The sequence below is a fragment of the Bubalus kerabau genome, chromosome 10 (genome assembly GCF_029407905.1).
Source record: "Bubalus kerabau isolate K-KA32 ecotype Philippines breed swamp buffalo chromosome 10, PCC_UOA_SB_1v2, whole genome shotgun sequence".
Lineage (NCBI taxonomy): Eukaryota > Metazoa > Chordata > Mammalia > Artiodactyla > Bovidae > Bubalus > Bubalus kerabau.
The window spans coordinates 57,609,351-57,627,519 of record NC_073633.1 but is presented as its reverse complement, the minus strand read 5'-3'; the positions used below and the strand labels follow the sequence as shown (position 1 = coordinate 57,627,519).

The 18,169-nt window shown below is 42.3% G+C and overlaps 1 protein-coding gene across 3 annotated transcripts in view; it reads left to right on the top strand.

Annotated features, from left to right (window-relative positions):
* Positions 1-18,169, top strand: part of MYZAP (myocardial zonula adherens protein) — a 124,100-nt gene that overhangs the window by 29,693 nt on the left and 76,238 nt on the right. For all 3 annotated transcript variants that reach the window (XM_055537832.1, XM_055537830.1, XM_055537831.1), the window contains exons 3-5: positions 8,427-8,582; positions 12,741-12,833; positions 16,692-16,805. In XM_055537832.1, the coding sequence (XP_055393807.1) occupies positions 8,523-8,582; positions 12,741-12,833; positions 16,692-16,805 (267 nt within the window). In that variant the 5' untranslated portion in view covers positions 8,427-8,522. The remainder of the gene's footprint in view (positions 1-8,426; positions 8,583-12,740; positions 12,834-16,691; positions 16,806-18,169) is intronic.

Here is an 18,169-nt window from a genome sequence, read left to right as displayed (position 1 = left end):
GGAGAAAGACTCCGACATGCTCTCTGTTTGCAGAACACAGTTCAACCGACAATAAGTTTCTTTGTGAACTATTATCACCTTAAATTGTATTAACAACTCGGGTGAATGAGCAATGAATTTTTATTTACATATTAAAAGTTGTTAACTATAGGGAAGAGGAAATGCTGATTCATTTGTAGACATATATTTCATTTTGAGGAATTGATGACATGTTTACCAAATTGTTGAACATTAAAGTTGGTAGAAAATAATTTTGAAATTAAACCCCTGTCATTTTCAAAGAACTTTGTGAATGTATACATTTATATTCCTATCCAAATCTGTATGCAGTATACTTTTATAGAGACATAGACATACACCTACACAAATAAGAAACCAAATCAACACCCCCTTTATCATGTTGTATCAGGGTCTCACTATATAGTTGAATTTTGGAGAATACTGTCTGAGCTCTGCCGATTCTGAGTCTGTGCAGTGGTGAAGTTTTTCCCAATTGACTAAGTAGCTTGAAGTGGATAATATTTTAAACAGCTGACATCCCACTGTCATAGATGTCCTTGGAGTGATGTATGTTTCTAAAGAAGCTGTTTTTCTGTAGATCTTGGAGAACCCTGACTGAGAGAGAGAGCAGATATATGTGTATGTATAAAAAGTCGGGGGCTTTCATAGTCCAGTAAAATGGTTAAAAGGAAACCTTTGCCGTTTGGTTTTATAGTCTTCTAAGTCTTTAAAGCCTTAAAAGCCCTGGATGAATAAGCCTGCTGAGTTCTTGTCCTTGGTGTGACTGTTTATACAATATCCCGGGCTGTTGCCAGGTGAGGGCGTGCCCTGCCATGATTCAGATGCGGCTGGGGCCTCCCTGGTGATACTGTGTAGGACTCTCTGTGCCTCTCAGAGATAGCAGCCCCTGGAAGGGCAGAGAGTCCTGGGTTCTGGTCCTGGCTGCCTGACCACTCAAGGTCATGGCAGGCCACTTAAGTCATCTCCAGGGGCCTCAATTTCCTCTTCTGGCAAGTGGAAATGTTAGCCTGGAGCCAGCATTTTTCTAAATTTCTTTAGTTCTGGGACTCTCTATTCAAATAAATATGTATGACAGTGCATCTGTAGAACAGTGAAGGCGCGGTGACTGGTTTAATATAAGGTCGGGGTCAATGGCTGCCCCAGCAGCGTGCCCCGCCCCCGCCTCACCAGACGCTGAGGAGAGATGGGGGACTGTACAGAACTGCTGACCCAACTCTTCCATTTTCCTAACTTCCCAAGACTTTGTGTTTCTTTCCTCACGCGGAGAAAGCAAGGCCAGTTCAGGCGTGAGCATGTCACTGTCAGAGTGAATCTGATGACTGCGATGGAACAGCAAAAAGACGCCAGAGGAGAGAGGTGGACAGACAGGCAGAAGCATCCAGACGGACATGGAGAATCTAGTAGGAAATCAGATACTCAGAACTCTAAAGCCACCGCCACAAACTATAGACTCTGTCAGTATCTGTTAGTATGCCCGGCAGTGCACCAGATGACTTATTATGTTATTCCGTGTCTTCCTTGAAACAAGCTTCTGAAATTGATGGTATTATCCCCATTTTACCATTCAGGACCTTGAAGTAAGACACTTGCACAGGGCCACACAGCTAGTAATGCTTTGCAGTTCTTACTCAGGTCTGTGCCCTGGCGAGTCGTCATGGTAACGTCAACTTGCATGCTTCCTCCTATCAGGAAGGTCTGGTATCAGTCAAGGTAACTTACCTAAGGTATGTACTGTACCACTGGGTTCCAGAAGAGAACTGACCCCCCCGCCTCCCCCCAGATACTCTTCTCTTTTTCCTGCAGTTTTTAGGCCTAAGCAGCTATTGTCTGCTTAGAATGGAGTATTATCTTTAAGAAGTTACTCTTATAAGGATACTATTAGAACTACATTTTCTTGTGAGATTTGATTTTTTTTTTGGCTGCGCCAGGGCTTAGTTGCGGCACGTGAACTCTTCCTTGTGGCACGAGGGCTCTAGTTCTCCGCGTGTGTGTGTGCTAAGTCACTTCAGTTTGTGTCCGACTCTGTGCGACCCTATGGACTGTAGCACACCAAGGTCCTCTGTCCATGGGATTCTGCAGGCAAGAATACTGGAGTGGGTTGCCGTGCCCTTCTCCAGGGGATCTTCCTGACCCAGGGATCAAACCTGGCCCCTGCATTGGAAACCTTAGCCACTTGCACCCCCAGGGAAGTCCCTCTTGTGTGATTTCTGCTTGACTAGAAGTTTTCTTTTGCTTCTCATCTTTAAGCATTCAAAGTGATCTGTCTTTTTCCAACCATAAGTTTATGTAGGAAGTGGTCTGTATTCATTCTTGTGAGATAGTTTAAAACAACAAATATCTTAGTTACTCAAAGGTCTTCATTTATCTGAGGGGACAAGCCTGCCCATCCCCTCTGTATTCCAGAGGGAATAGTCCTAGTCCTCTCCCAGACTGTGGAAGAGCCCCAGAGGCTCAGTTATAGCGTCCATTTTTGTTATAATCAGACAAAACAATGTCAAGCATGAATAATGACCAGGAACCATAATTTGCTACGATGGACACACAGGTCAGACCGCATTCCTGAAAGTGATCGCTTCTGCCTTCGGGATGGATCCAGCGCCCAGACACTCAGCATTTAAAGAGTCCCCAGGTCACCTCCTGCCTTCTGGCTGGAAAAAGTGTTAGTCGTGCAGTTGTGTCTAACTCTGCAACCCCATGGACTATAGCTTGCTAGGCTCCTCTGTCCCTGGGATTCTCCAGGCAAGAATATTGGAGTGGGTTACCATTCCCTTCTCCAAGGGATTTCCCCAACTCAGGGAGTGAACCCAGGTCTCCTGCATTGCAGGCAGATTCTTGACCATTTGAGCCACCAGGGAAGCCCCCTGGCTGGAAGGAAAAGTCCAAAACCAAAAGTTTTGAAAATGGCTTCTAGTTTTCAAGTCACTCAATTCATGTTTCAGGCCATCGAAGTCATACTGGCAGCCAGACGTGTGACCAGCTGCCTATCCTGGCCTCTGGGGTCAGGGGCTGGCTGTGGCAGTCTACTAGCATTAGTTTGGATTTATGGTAGGCTGTTTCTGATACTATTTATTCTCTGAGACCCCTTCTATTTTTTAATTAATTTTTAAATTGAAGGATAATTGCTTTACAGAATTTTGTTGTTTTCTGTCAAACCTTGACAGAAATCAGCCATAGGTATACATATATCCCCTCCCTTTTGAATTTCCCTCCCATCTCCCTCCCCATCCCACACCTCTAGGTTGATACAGAGCCACTGTTTGAATTTCCTTAGCCATACAGCAAATTCCCGTTGGCTGTCTATTTTACATATGGTCATGTAAGTTTCCACATTACTCTTTCCATACATTTCACCCTCTCCTCCCTTCTCCCCAAGTCCACAAGTCTGTTCTTTATGTCTGAGATCCCTTCTTGACCATGGGATGTTTTTCTTTTCTAAAATCAGTGTCTTGGATGGCCACATACTCCAAATATTCTGACACAGGCACAGTTCCAACTATTTTCTCTTTCTTCTTGCCTTTGAACTGTACTTACTGAGCATCTATTTATGGTGAGCACTGAGGATCTAGCAGGGACTACAACAGATAGAGCCACTGTCTCTGTAGATAACCTCTGTAGAGGTGATCTCATTGCAAGATCTTATATTCTGAGTTAGGGTTTAGAAAATATGGTCATCTATCACTGAATTTATACCCCTGCTTTCCAATAGCAATAAAACCTCTACAGCAGGAGTTTAGGCTGAGTTACTTTTCTATCGTTTTTCTTTTCTAAGGCACTTGCTGCCAAGTATCTTTAGGGAAAACAGCCATAGCATGAGCCTGTAAGTAAGTTGTAAGTCACGCAGGCATCCCAGGGAATAGTTTTATTGAGAGAGTCTCTGTATAGTTTACTGACGATGCCTGTCATGAATTCTGCTGCTTTGCACAGAGGGACTTGGGATGCTCTTTCAGTTGATTATGTCCTTTTCCCTTCTTTGGCAAAAACTTTTTTGTTCTGTGCCTTTATTAGGGCTTTTGTTTTCAAGGCAATTTTATCTGCTGTTGTTTTATGTCCAGGAAGCTTTTAGTAGGCCTAGTGTACATTTTTTAAAATTTGATTTTTTTAATACTGAGCAGCATTATAAAGAAGTTGAAAAAGCTTTTAATTATGGAGAATTTCAAACATAAACAAAAGGAGACTGAATTGTGTAATGAATATTGGAACTTTCACCCAGCTGACAGCCCTCAATCCATGGTCAGTCTCGCCCTATCTCCACCCCCGTCCACTTCCTCCACCCTGTGTCCCACATGTCATAAATAGTTTAAGTATATTTCTCTAAAAGATAAAGATTATCTCTTAATATAATCACAATGCTGTTATCATGCCTAAAAATTAATATTTATCTTATGGGGAGATTATTTTAAAGGACACGAGAGGAGAAAAATTTAGCTATAAACACAGTACCAAACATGTCAACTTTTTTCTACTTTTTTTCCTGGGTTTTCCAGTTTTTGACCAAAAGCATGCTCACATTTTGTAAAAGTAATAGAAGTTTCAGATACTTTGCAGCTTTTTCTGGATATAGATTTTATGCTTGGGGCAAATATCACCCCCTACCCCCACCCTGTGGCTTCATCTTAGAGGAACAAAGGATGTTCTCTTCAGGGGACCAACTTTACATATTCTGAGTAATTCCCCAGAACCTCTTCCAACTTTTAAAGCTTCTTATTCATTCAACCAGTATTTATTGAGAACTCATTAAGTGTCCATCACTGTTAGTTGCTGGGGATTATGGTGAAAAAGAAGACAGATAAGACCCTAGACGTCTTAGAACTTTGATTTGGTAGGGAAACAGGCCTTATATATATCGTGATGCTAACAGTCACTCCATCATGGTTGTGGTAAGTGTTGTAGAGACCTGACTGTCTGAAGAGTTGGTGAAGATGACCTTGAGAGAAGAACATTTCAGCCCAGCAGTGGCTCTGCAGTGAGAGAGAATAGCCTGTGTAAATGCCTGAGGCACGAAGGAGGTTGGCTGATAAAGGAACAGAAAAGAGGCCCTGAGGCTGGAATGAAGTGGGGGACTGTAGGGAGATGGATCCTGGGAGGCTGGAGAAGAGCCTCCCATCCTGGGCTCACCTCCTCCCAGTGGCCCTGAATCTGAGGGCCTCCCTCTTGGCTCCCATAACCTTGAGGTCTGGGGCCACACGAAGCTGTGAGCTCCACTTCCTCTCCTCTATGCTATCCAAGGTTTTGGTGGCTCAGATGGTAGGAATCTGCCTGCAATGCAGGAGAGCCAGCTTTGATCCCTGGATCAGGAAGATCCCTGGAGGAGAAATGGCTACCCACTCCAGTATTCTTGCCTGGAGAATCCCATTGGCAGAGAAGCCCAGTGGGCTACAGACCATGAGGTCGCAAAGAGTCCAACATGACTGAGTGATTAACACACAAGCTATCCTGAAGGTTTTGTGGTTAAAGAAAGAGCCTAGATTTGGAAACACAAACAGGCACTTGAATACTGCCACCTTGGAAAAACTAGTAATATATACACAGTAGGGTTAATGTGGGGATTAAAGAGAACATTGTATAGCAAAATAGCTAACCAAAAAATATTTTCTTTCTTCGTAAACACCCCTTCCCCCTCCCCATCACAGCCCAGCAGCTCCTCAGAAGTCCTCTCCCTGTGGGGTGGCCCATGCTGATGGCCCTGCTCCTGTGTTGGGTGCTTTCCCGTGGGTCTCTCATTTAGATCCTGACTTTGTAATAATTTTTTAGTTGTCATTTTTTGAAAAAATATTATTGAAGGTGTGGAGTCCAACTTTCTAGGTGTTTTACTCACTCAAACACATACTTGCAAAACAAAAAATAGAAATATGAAATGTTCTATTTTTTACTTAACAGACCTTTGATATCTTTCCATGTATGTAACTTTCAGATCCATGACCTCTTGGGATGTGTTTCACAGATCATGTTGTCCCTGGCTTGTCTGTATATACCTCCATCTGTGGTGGTCCCCATCTTTCCTCATGGGCACGGAGACAAGTCCTCTTGATCTGGTCACCTGAGCGTTTTCCTGTAGGACAGTCCACCTGTGAAAACCTTTGCTTTTCAGAAACAAGTTTTCCCAAAGCCTTAGGCCACCATCAGCTTGTTTTTCAGGAACTGGGTGGAGCTGGTGACTGAAAGAGCTTGCCTTTGTTTCCTGGTATGTGGGAGTTTCATTAGAGCTTTTCCTCTTCCTGATTATATGTGTAGTAAAGCTGGGATATCTAATCCGAGCTTCTCACTCCACTGAGTGCCATTTAACCCCCTACTCACCTAAACTTAGGTATCAACATTAAGAGTTGCCTCAGTGCCTGTGGGACCCAGATATGAGGGGCTCTAGTGAAAGCATTTTCCATAAGCAATGCAAGTGTCCCACCCCTCATATTTTATCTCTTAACAAGTTTGTACAGAAGAGTGGGAAGCAATGGATATTTTGTTATTTTTTAAGATTTATTTAAAAATTTTTGGCTGTGCTGAGTCTTCATTGTTGCATGTGGGCTTTTTCTAGTTGCAGCAAGCAAGGGCTACTCTTCATTGCGATGTGTGGGCTTCTCACCGAGATGGCTTCTCTTGTGGAACACAGGTTCTAGCTGTGTGGGCTTCGGTAGTTGCAGCACAGGGGCTCAGTAGTTGTGAGGCATAGGCTTAGTTACTCCATGGCATGTAGGATCTTCCGGGACCAGGGATCAAACCTGTGTTTCTTGCATTGGCAGACGAATTCTTAATCACTGGAACACCAGGGAAGCCCTTCTTATTAATTATTTTTCAAAGGTCACAATGTAAGCGAATGACACATGAAGTTATAAAGAAAAAAAAATCAAATTTCATTCTGACCTTCAGCATCCCTGCTCCTCCCCACCATCCCCTCCTTAGAGGTCATTACCAGTACCAGTGAAGTTGCTCAGTCGTGTCCAGCTCTTTGTGAACCCATGGATTGTAGCCTACCAGGCTCCTTCATCCATGGAGTTTTCCAGGCAAGAGTACTGGAGTGGGTTGCCATTTCCTTCTCCAAGACATCTTCTCAACCCAGGGATTGAACCCAGGTCTCCCGCATTGCAGGCAGACGCTTTAACGTCTGAGCCACCAGGGAAGCCCCAGCTTAGAGGTCATTAATGATGAATAATTTGGTAACTTTTACAAGCTTTGATTGAATGGGATCATAAAGGACTTACTATTCTGCCACAAATGAATGATTTTAACATACACATTATAGTTTTATATGTCAAAGATGTTTTGCAAGTGCATAGAAAGAATTTATGCAAAGGTGGTTTAAAAATTAGTGTAAGAGCAAAGTTACCGGTATGAAACTCAGCCTTCTGCCCTGTGACATTGTCAGCCCCAAGGAAGATTAGACGTAGGCTGGTTTTTCTCTACCATCTCAGCCCCTCGTCTTAAGTTGTTCCTGTCCCCTCTCTTCCATGTTGTGATGGCCTACTCTGTCCCTCTACATCCAACAAAGCCTATGGGGAGGTGTCCTTAGTATCAGACAGAACTGGGCTTGAACCTAGGTGTGTGACCATGAACAAGAGATGAGACTTGACCTCTCTGAACTTAAGTTCTCTCTGCTATAAAGTGGAAAGGACAGTCATTGTGTTGTGGTGTGGCTGTGAAGATTAAATGTGTAGGAACATGTCTAGCTTATAGAAGGTGCTCAGTAAATCTTAGTTTCTCTTGGCCACGTCCCCCCTTCCCAAGTGTGTTTGCACTTCAGCAATGATGGGAGTTTTAACTGAGAGAGCCAAGGAGCAGAGGATTCTTTTGGAGTGATGTCATGCTGCCTCTGCCTGACTTTTCAGAAGTATTTCATGAATAGTCACAACAGGGGACCCCACCTCCCTATCTCAGAACTGGCTCCAGGGTCAGCTTTAACGTCAGAGGACAATCTGGCTGCCAGATGGCTGTCAGCATTCTTCCCCCCACATATCTCAACCTCCTGGATTTCAGGCCACACAGTTAGTGATGATGATGAAGTCATACAGAGGAACCAGCATACAAACAGCTTTACCAAGAATGTGAGATTTCAGACACTCACTCTTGCTATCAGGGATGGCACAAGTCCTTTGTCAGAAGGCACCTTTGTCAAAAAGGTGCCTTCTCTGGGAAGATAGGTTCCTGCAGAGTGCTGCTTGATAAAGGGACAGAGCTTTGGTGGAAATTAGGGCAAGGTGCTGGTCTTCCAGGGGAAAGATAGGCACAGGCCAACTATGACTTGGTGAGTAGAGACCAGGTTGGATTTCTGCTGGCAGTGCCCCCCCTCCCCCATTGCCAGGCATCTCAGTGCTGGGCACAACCTGCATAACCATGTTCAGTGGGCCCATGATGATAGCTGCCTCTACAAAGCCTCAAGAGTCATCATTCTCTTCTCTTTTCCTCCCCTCTTTCAGCATCGTGACCTGAGCAATGGAGAATCGACCAGGAAACTCCCTCAGGGTGTTGTCTATGGTGTGGTGCGAAGATCAGATCAAAACCAGCAGAAAGAAATGGTGGTGTATGGGTGGACCACCAATCAGCTGAAAGAAGAGATGAACTATATCAAAGATGTGAGTAGTTTAAGGATTTTTTTTTCTGTTTTATAGTCTTCTTGTAGCATCTAAGAGGGTGGAGTTGGAAGCTCTGATATGAACGTAATAAGTCATTTTTAAATAATTCTAAACGTTGTCATTTTGGATGGAAAACCATTACAGATCTTCATGGTGATGTGAAAAGTGTTAGTCGCTCAGTTGTGTCCAACTCTTTGAGACCCCATGGATTGTAGCCTTCCAGGCTCTTCTGTTCATGAGATTTCCCAGGCAAGAATACTAGAGTGGGTTGCTATTTCCTTCTCCAAGGGAACTTCCTGAGCAGGGATCCAACCTAGGTCTCCTGCATTTCAGACAGATTCTTTACCGTCTGAGCCACCAGGGAAGCACACATGTAATTTTGCAGTGAGGTACAGAATGAAGTTCAATATGTTATTAAGTAAGGAAACTCAGTAGACCAAATAGCTTTTTTCTTCCATGTATGATAAGGAGGCTCTTAGGTAGTTTTGCTTATTATATTGGACACTCCTGAAATTAAAAGATGCTTACTCCTTAGAAGGAAAGTTATGACCAACCTAGATAGCATATTCAAAAGCAGAGACATTACTTTGCCAACAAAGGTCCGTCTAGTCAAGGCTATGGTTTTTCCAGTAGTCAGGTATGGATGTGAGAGTTGGACTGTGAAGAAAGCTGAGCGCTGAAGAATTGATGCTTTTGAACTGTGGTGTTGGAGAAGACTCTTGAGAGTCCCTTTGACTGCAAGGAGATCCAACCAGTCCATTCTAAAGGAGATCAGTCCTGGGTGTTCTTTGGGAGGAATGGTTCTGAAGCTGGAACTCCAGTACTTTGGCTATCTCATGCGAAGAGTTGACTCATTGGAAAAGACTCTGATGCTGGGAGGGATTGCGGTCAAGAGGAGAAGGGGACTGCAGAGGATGAGATGGCTGGATGGCATCACCGACTCGATGGACATGAGTCTGAGTGAATTCCAGGAGTTGGTGATGGACAGGGAGGCCTGGCGTGCTGCAATTCATGGGGTTGCAAAGAGTTGGACACGACTGAGCGACTGAAATGAACTGAATATAAGAGTTTGGATAGCTGTATAAATTTGGATACTTTTGGCTACAGGTAGCAGAAAAGCCAACTCTTCAAGGAAATTTTTCTCATGTGGGGATAAGTCTAAGGATAGGTGCATTCCCGGCAGGGCTCTCCAAGCACCAGTTCTACTTCTGAGATTCCCTTAGTTCTTTCCTCCTTCAGCCTTAGGCTCAAGCATCATCTGAAAATATGATGGTGTCTGGAGAGGGAAAAGGAGACAGTCATCTCTGGTTACCCTTTAGAGACCCGTCATCAGACTTGCCCTGGTGTCTCATTGGTAAGGACCCAGGTTACATGCCCATTCCCAAATCCATCACTGGCAAGGGGAATGGGCCTTGGGAATTGGTTTGATGGTTCAGGCCAATCAGTTGTGTTGAAACAGATGCTGGGAAGTCAACCACAATAGACATTGTCCAACCCAGGCCAATTAATACCATTTCTTTGTAATTAATATTACATTTCTTTTAAAGTGTACGTTCTTTGGAGAACTTTTGAAAAATATAAAGATGTATGAAGAAGAAAACAAAATCACCCATAATTCTACAATTCAACCAGAACAGTTGTTAACATTTTGGAGTATTTCCTTGTAATCTTTTCTTTTCTTTTTATCTATCATCTATCTATCTTTCCTTCCTTCTCTTCTCCTTCCCTCCTTCCTTCCTTCTATCCATCCATCATCTCCATTCCTTCTTGGTCTACCCCGTGTCTCCCTAGATTGAATAATGCCTTTGTTGTCAAACCAGAATGATTAGACAGAAAGGATATGAGCTGTCCCAGACACTGGCCTGTGGACTAAAATGTACTCATGAGAAGCAGGGGCAGCATGGGCAATGGAGTCCCCATGGATCTTGGTTCAAGGTCCAGCTCTTTGACCCAGCCAAACTTTTGCCCTACCTGAGCTTCAGTTTTCTCCTTTTCAGATCATGGGGGCTGAGAAGGGATCGTTAAGGTCAAAACTAGCTCTGTTTTATTTGGCTGTGTTTGCCAGCAGGACTCAATCACGTGTGGTCAGCTTTTGTTTTGAGTTTTTGAGAAGAACATCTCTTATCAAATATCAAAAAATAATAAATGTACCTTTCTTAATGTGTCTTGAAAGATTTGGATAGTTGTACAATTTTAAGGAATAAAAAAGATAATAAATTCTTAACAGAGAAAATGAAGAAAAGCCAGACAAGCCATACTCATACACAAGCGGGCAGAGCCTGTCTGACACCTGTCAACCTCAGAGCCCCCGTCGTCCAAACCCTGAAGATCATTTTTAACCATTCAGAGTAGCCCATTCCTATGTTTCTATGTAGGGACAGCTTGTACCTTTTTGGTTGCCCCTATTTTTCTCATGCAAATGCTTATGCCTTTCTCACTGAGATGCCCCAAATAACATGGCACCACTTCAGAGGTAAACCTGCTAAGCAGATTGGTGAATTGCAGATTGTCCAAGACAAAATTGTAGGTTCAGGCTGTCAGGTGTCCAAATCACATGAGAATTTCTGACCTGAATTGCCAACCTCCACTGTGATCTACAATTTAAAATCAATTTTTTGGTTCCACCTTCTGGGGCTGGCTTCAGATCCATCCCAGGCTACTCATTCCTGAGTGTGTTTATGGGTTTGTGCGCCTTCCCTCACTTGTGGGTGGACTCTAGCAGTATTTGCCAATGGGAGTCACATCCAACTCCACCCACTCCCCAACAGTGAGTAGGCTGAGAACCATCTCAGGGTCACAGATGAAAGCCGTTCTGTCTGCCCAGAATGAAAAGGTTGTTGCTTTTGGCCTCATTTCCCCCAAAATGTTTGTTTTCAATGGTGAGAAAGTAGACTCTATCATTACAATTCACTTGGGAAGGGCAAGGTGTTGTGACTTGCCTTCTCCTGCCCTGAAATCTCCACCAATATCCAGTCATTCCTAATAAACATGCAGTTTAAAGCAATGTGCTAGTTGTATAAATACAGTTTCAAAATTAAGTCCCCACGTGCTGTGTTCTACTTAACCCCTCATTCTAACCAAACTGCTGCTTTTGAGCCTTTCCTGTGATAGAAGTTCCAGAGCCTTCTGGAGAGGGCTCCTTTGAGGCTGCTTTTTTTGTATGAGAATCCCTGAGTTCTTCATTCAACCAAGGCAGCACCAGAAGAAGAGTGAAGATAGAGACTATTTGTTCGGTTTTTTTTGTTTTTATTGAGAATATATTTAAGGCCATATTACTCCTTTGGAAGTGGTATTATAGAGAAATTTAAACAGAGTTTGTATAAACAGGTGTTTGGGGGAATCACCATGACTTTTCTTATATTTAGTGCCTTGTGTAGTGTTGGTGATTATTGAGGAACTGACTTTCACATTTATGGGCTCTCTAAGCTCATACTTTGCTTCCTTACATTCCAAACATTTATTTGTTCTTTGGCAGTCAAGATAGTGATAGGGAAAATTAGAGGTGCCTTTCTTTTGTTTTTTGTTTTGGTCTGCCTAGTCATGTGTTTTGGGTTCCCTGGTGGCTCAGTAGTAAAGAATCCACCTGCTGATACAGGAGACATGGATTTGATCCCTGGGTTGGAAGATTCTCTGGAGAAGGGAATGGCCACCCACTCTGGTATTCTTGCACGCAGAATCCCATGGACAGAGGAGCCTGGCAGGCTACAGTCCATGGGGTTGCAAAAGGGTTGGACATGACAGAGCGACAAAACAACAACAACAACAATAATCATGTATTTACGAAGTTGACCAGTTAAACAGTTCCTACTTATAAAAATATGTGATAGGAAAAGGGGAAAATCCTGCCTGAATATGATTTTTAGGGTGGTAGGTAAATTTCAATAAACCATTTTTTCTTCAGAGCATGTTATTTGATAATTAATATTTATTAATAATTAATATTTATTAATAATTATATATGATCCACAGTGTGTATTTATTATTATCACTATTTGGATAATTCCCTTGTGATACTCTTTCTTAATATCCCCAATTGTCCTGTTCCTAAGATTATTTTTTTGTGAGGACCTTCTCTCATTAGGGTTTCTTAAATGTTTTGGAAATCTCACATGAAAATATTGTAGCTTGATCTCTAACCAGCATTTTTGTGGGCTGCAGGTGAGAGCCACTTTGGAAAAAGTAAGAAAGAGAATGTATGGAGACTATGATGAAATGAGACAGAAGATTCGACAGCTCACCCAGGAACTGTCAGTAAGTAGCATCATGTGAAGGGATGCTAGGGCTTAGAACTCCCTCTCAGTTGCTAGTGCCTGAAGATACTTGAGTTTATCATGTTCCTTGTGAGTGGAATCATAGGAACGTGATTGCAGTGGGTCTTTGGTGCAGCTCGTGGGCTCTCCAGTTGTGGCACATGCTTAGTTGCTCCATAGCACATGGAATCTTAGTTTCCTGACCAGGGATTTTGAACCCACCTCCCCTGCACTGGAAGGCAGATTCCTAATCCCTGGACCACCGGGGAAGTCCCTGGAATCATATTTTACATGAATTGAGGGAATATTATCATAGAATGAAGTTTATTATTTGAAGGAAAATTTTTGTGGCAAGAATAATTTTCACTTTCAAAGCATTCCCTCCAAAGTCAAGAACAAGACGAGGAAGCCAGCTCTATTATTTTTAAATGACATTGTACTGGAGAGACTAGCCATGGAATTTAGCAAGAGAAATAGATTTAGAGGTATAAAAACTGGACAGGTAGATGAAAAACTATCACAGTTTACAAATTGTATGACTACATATCCAGAAAACTCAAGCGAACCAATGAAAAAACTGCTCTAAACAGAAGAATTCTGTAAAGTATCAGGGTAAAATATTAATGGACATAGACAAATAGATTGCAATATGCAAAAAACCAGTTAGAGAGAAAATAAAAGCAACAAAAAACTGCCAGAAATCTGGAAATAAATTTTAATAAGTAGAAAGACATACATATCATGTACTTGGAAAGGAAGATTCAACATCATAAGACATTAATACCATTTGTGTTGATATGTAAATTTAATATTACCCAGTAAAAGTATTAAAGGATTTTTATTTTATGTTGTTCTTTTACAACTGAACTAGGTGGTTCCATGGTGTACAGAAAATAAATATGAAGAGTTAAAATTCTAGGGGGAGAAAAAGGCAATGAAGGAGACTAGCCCTCTTAATATTACAAGAAATTGAGAAAGCCTCAGAGATGAAAACAGTATAGTATTGGCACATAAATAAATAGACATTAATGAAAAAGAGCCCAGAAATGTAACCCAATCTATGATAAATGTGGCTCATGAAATGAAGGGAGGAAAATAGACCAGTCAGTATATGCTGTTGGGACAGACTTGTATCTGGACAAATTCTGGGTAGATTTTGTTAAACTTAGTGCCAGAAGAAAATATATGTGAATTGTTTTATAGTCTTGGAGAAGGGAAGGTATTTTCTTATGAAGAGATGCAATTCCAAAATCACTAAAGGAAGAGTTAATGACACTGATAATTTTTACTACATTAAAATGAAGACTAGCACTGGCAAAAATACCAAAGGCAAATGACAATCTGGGAAAAATTATTTGCCTTCATACTATAGGTAGTAGGCTTCTAGAATGAAATGGCAGCCCACTCCAGTGTTCTTGCCTGAGGAATCTTATGGACTGAGGAGCCTTGCGAGCTGCAGTCCATGGGGTCGCAAGGAGTCAGACAGGACTGAGCGACTAGTAGGCTAATATCCTGGGTACTTAAAAAGCGCCCATGAATCAAAAAGAAAAAGGCCCCACCTCATAAAAATAAGCAAAATATTTGTGACAGGTAATTTATAGTAAAGGACAGATGAAGAGATCTTAAATTCCTCATTCTCAATAAGAGAAACTCAGATTAAAACGATCCTGTGATGTCATTTTTATCTAGCAGACTGGCAAAACTGCAAAAGTGGAACAAGATGCTGTATTAGCTGTGCTATAGAGGAACAGGCAGATTGCTGCTTGGAATGTAGTTTGCATTACTTTTAGCAAAATCAATTTGGAATATCTACCCAAATTACAAATGCCTATATCCTTTGACAGCACTTCTCTTCCTAAGAATTTATTCTATAGAAAAACTCTCACATATGTGAAATGATGTATGTATAAACTCAGTTGTTAAACATTGTTTATAATAGTAAAAAGATTGGAAACCTTACAAGTCCATTAAGAAAGAGAAAATTTAAAAAATATATTACATCTCTACAATCACAGAGTTGTAAAAAAATAAAAATGAATAAGTTCTTCAAAAAGATACAGAAAAATTTCAAAGATACAGAGTAAGTGGTGAAAAAGCAAGACACAGGAAAATGTCATGTGTAGTATACTACCATTTATGTAAACTAAGAGGAGAAAATAAATATATCTAGATTGTTTTGTGTGTGTACAAAAAATTACTGGGAGGATCATCAAGAAAGTAATTAACAGTGGTTCCTACTTGAGGTGCCGAGTGGGCATGGTGGTAACTGAGCAGATGGGACAGGAGTGAAAAAATATTTTGTTTAGTATCTAATATTTAGAAATATTTAGTGCCTTTTCTACTTTTAAAATGTTTGAACTCTAGGAATATATTGCCTACTCAAAATTAAAGAAAAAATTAGCTTCCTCTGGTTTAACGTAGCTAATGCTTTATGGGAAAAACATTTAAAAGAATATTTGTGGTTAATAACCTTGAAGGAAAAGTATATTCTGTATGACATACTTCCCATAAAAGTTAACATCTGCAGTAAAGGAGCACAGTTCCAACAGTCATGTATTAGAGTCTAGTTTATGTCTGGGCTGTGAAATTATTTGCTTAAGTAAGACCTACTGCCTTGATTACATGGGCTGGGAGTATACAGGCATATCCAGCTTGTCATTCTCATTGACATGTAGGAAGAGATTTGTGAAATTGTCACCTGCCAATGGAAATTCACTCTGCCATCCACTGACGCTGACTGTAATTAAAGCCAGAGGACTGGATTTGCATGCATAAGCAGGTCTCTGCCCCTTGCTTTCCATTGGCACCTCCTGCACACCCTCGTTTTCTCGTCTAGACTGTCACAGGAGCTCCATCTCTGCCCGCAGTCTCCTCCTCCTCTGGGTCACACCGCAGACTGGAGCCAGGTTAAGATGCTAACCTGGGGCTTTCCTGGTGGTCCAGGAGTTAAGACTTCACCTTCCAATGCAGGTGATGTGGGTTCGATCCCTGGGTGGGGAGCTAAGATCCCACATGCCTCATAGGCCAAAGGTCAAAACATAAAACAAAGCAATATTATAACAAATTCAATAAAGACTTAAAAATGATCCACATCAAAAATAATCTTAAAAAAAAAAAAAAGATGCTAACTTATTGGCTGTATGAATGTGCCCTGAGCAGGAACACACCTCCTGCCCCTGGCCTGCTATTTCTTCCCTCTCCCAAGGGTACACTTCTCACTGTCTCATGCCTGACTGCTTCCGGTGGCTCCCACAGGCCTCACAGGATCAACCCTTGAGCCTCCCAGAACCTTACCTCTGGTTCTATTGCCTCCTGGCCTTTCTATATACCCAGCCCTTCTTTAAGGTCTAGCTTAAGACTGGGCTCTGATGAAACTCTGAGACACATTAAATATACATCCAACAAAGACAACACAACAACAGCAGCAGCCACAAAACAACTCCTGGGAACTGGGTGAGTCCAGAGCATATTCCTTCTATGGTGAGTAGGCAAAAGCAAGACTGTACAAAGTCGTATTCAACTAGATTCTAGTTGTAAAGGTAGCTATACATTTGCATTCAAATCCCTTAACTTCTCTCCTTCCCTTTCCTCCCTATAAAAAGGCATGTTCTGGGAGCTGCATAGTGTTGTGAGAAGTAAGTGAGGCCCTGATGGGGAACGAGTGAATCATCCAGGGGAAAAGTTGTCTTGCCTTTCTGCTCTCTGGGTCATGCAGATGTTGACTTTTTAATGTCAAGCTGTACTTGAAGTATCATTGACCCTGATGTGTCTGCCCTCAGGAGAAAGTTGTGACCTAGCTGAAGATTTTTGTGAGCATGTATGGTTTGGTTGTGTGTAACTGTCTCTTCAATCTGTCCAGGTTTCACAGGCAAAGCAGGACTATCTGGAGAATCACATCCAAACCCAGTCGTCAGCCCTGGACAGTTTTAATGCCATGAACGCGGCGTTGGCGTCAGACTCCATCAGCTTGCAGGTACTCACCTGCTCCCCGTTGGCCGGGTTGTCCTCTGTTCCATCGCACATGAGCTTAGCCAAGGGTGGGCCCTGTGTCTTTGTATTAGAGTAAGTCACAGAATGTTCTCGGCTCATTATTCAGAATACACTCGGCCACAGTAAAGGCTGAGCCAAGGAGACGGTTAAGGAAGGAAGCTGATGGAAATGCTTCCAAGCTGAGACTCCCAACCTTGCAGCTGCAGTTGGTTTTGTCCTTATTTAAATGGGGGTTTAGATCCTGAGTTCAGCGCTAGTGATGTCACTTGTCCCACTAGACATCTGAGTGGTCCTGAGCATCAGTGCCTGAAACAACATATCACCCATATCTCCCTCATGCTGCAGTGTTAGGAGAAGTCTCACCAGTCACAGGAAAGATGGCCTTAACCCAAGGCAATCCTCATTTATTCATGACGAGTAACTCCCAAAAGCTATTAGGCATGTTTTCCTAATGTAGAAATTATTTTGCATTAAAAGAGAAAATCATGTGCCTTCCAGAGAACACCTAGTAGTGCCAGACAGGGATGCCAAAAAGAGTCAGGATCCTGCACGTGTGCAGATGTGTGTGGTCAACTCACATCAAGGGGATTCTTCTCGTTATTACTTTGATTTGTTGGGAGTTAATCCCTCACATGCTGCCTATTATTACTCTTTCAACTGAGCCCTCCATGTAATATGCAAATTAATTTGAAAATGTTCAGAGCCAAGCATTAGATTCAACATTATATTCAACAGCCTCCTCGGGCTTTAATTTCCAAACATGCAAATAATAGATTCTGTCCCCTTCCAACTTTATGTGGCTCTTATCTCTTTACCTTCCTCTTCAAAGTTCACACAAGCTATTTCATATCCTTTCTGGTTCTCTGTAAATAGTTTGCTAGATAAGCAAACAAATTTTATGTTGGGATGATCCACTTCCCCTAGGATCCAGTACTTTTTGCTGACCGCTGACTGGGCGGTAGTGCCAGCATCGAAGCTAGGATATAGTCCCACAGTGGGGCAGACCTTGTGTTTGGATTTGTTTGGAAGCCCATTTCTGGTGGGGCTCTGAGTCCCACCCTTTTCCTGGCTCCCCTTAGAGCATGCCAGCTTTTCCCTGGCCTCATGCCAGGCCCTGCTTTGGGTCTGGTTTATTCAGTAGCCTTTGTTTTCTCTTCCTCCTGCCATCAAGGGGGTTTGTCCAGGCTCCCTTTCCTTCTCTCCTGGACATGTTCTCACCCTGGCCAACCAGGAAAGGCTGTATCTTACCTGACTTCACATCTGGTTGGTATCTGTGTTTTTTTTTCTTCCCCGTCATACTTCTGATTTGCCACCCCCTGTTGACTGAAAACAACAACAACAATATAC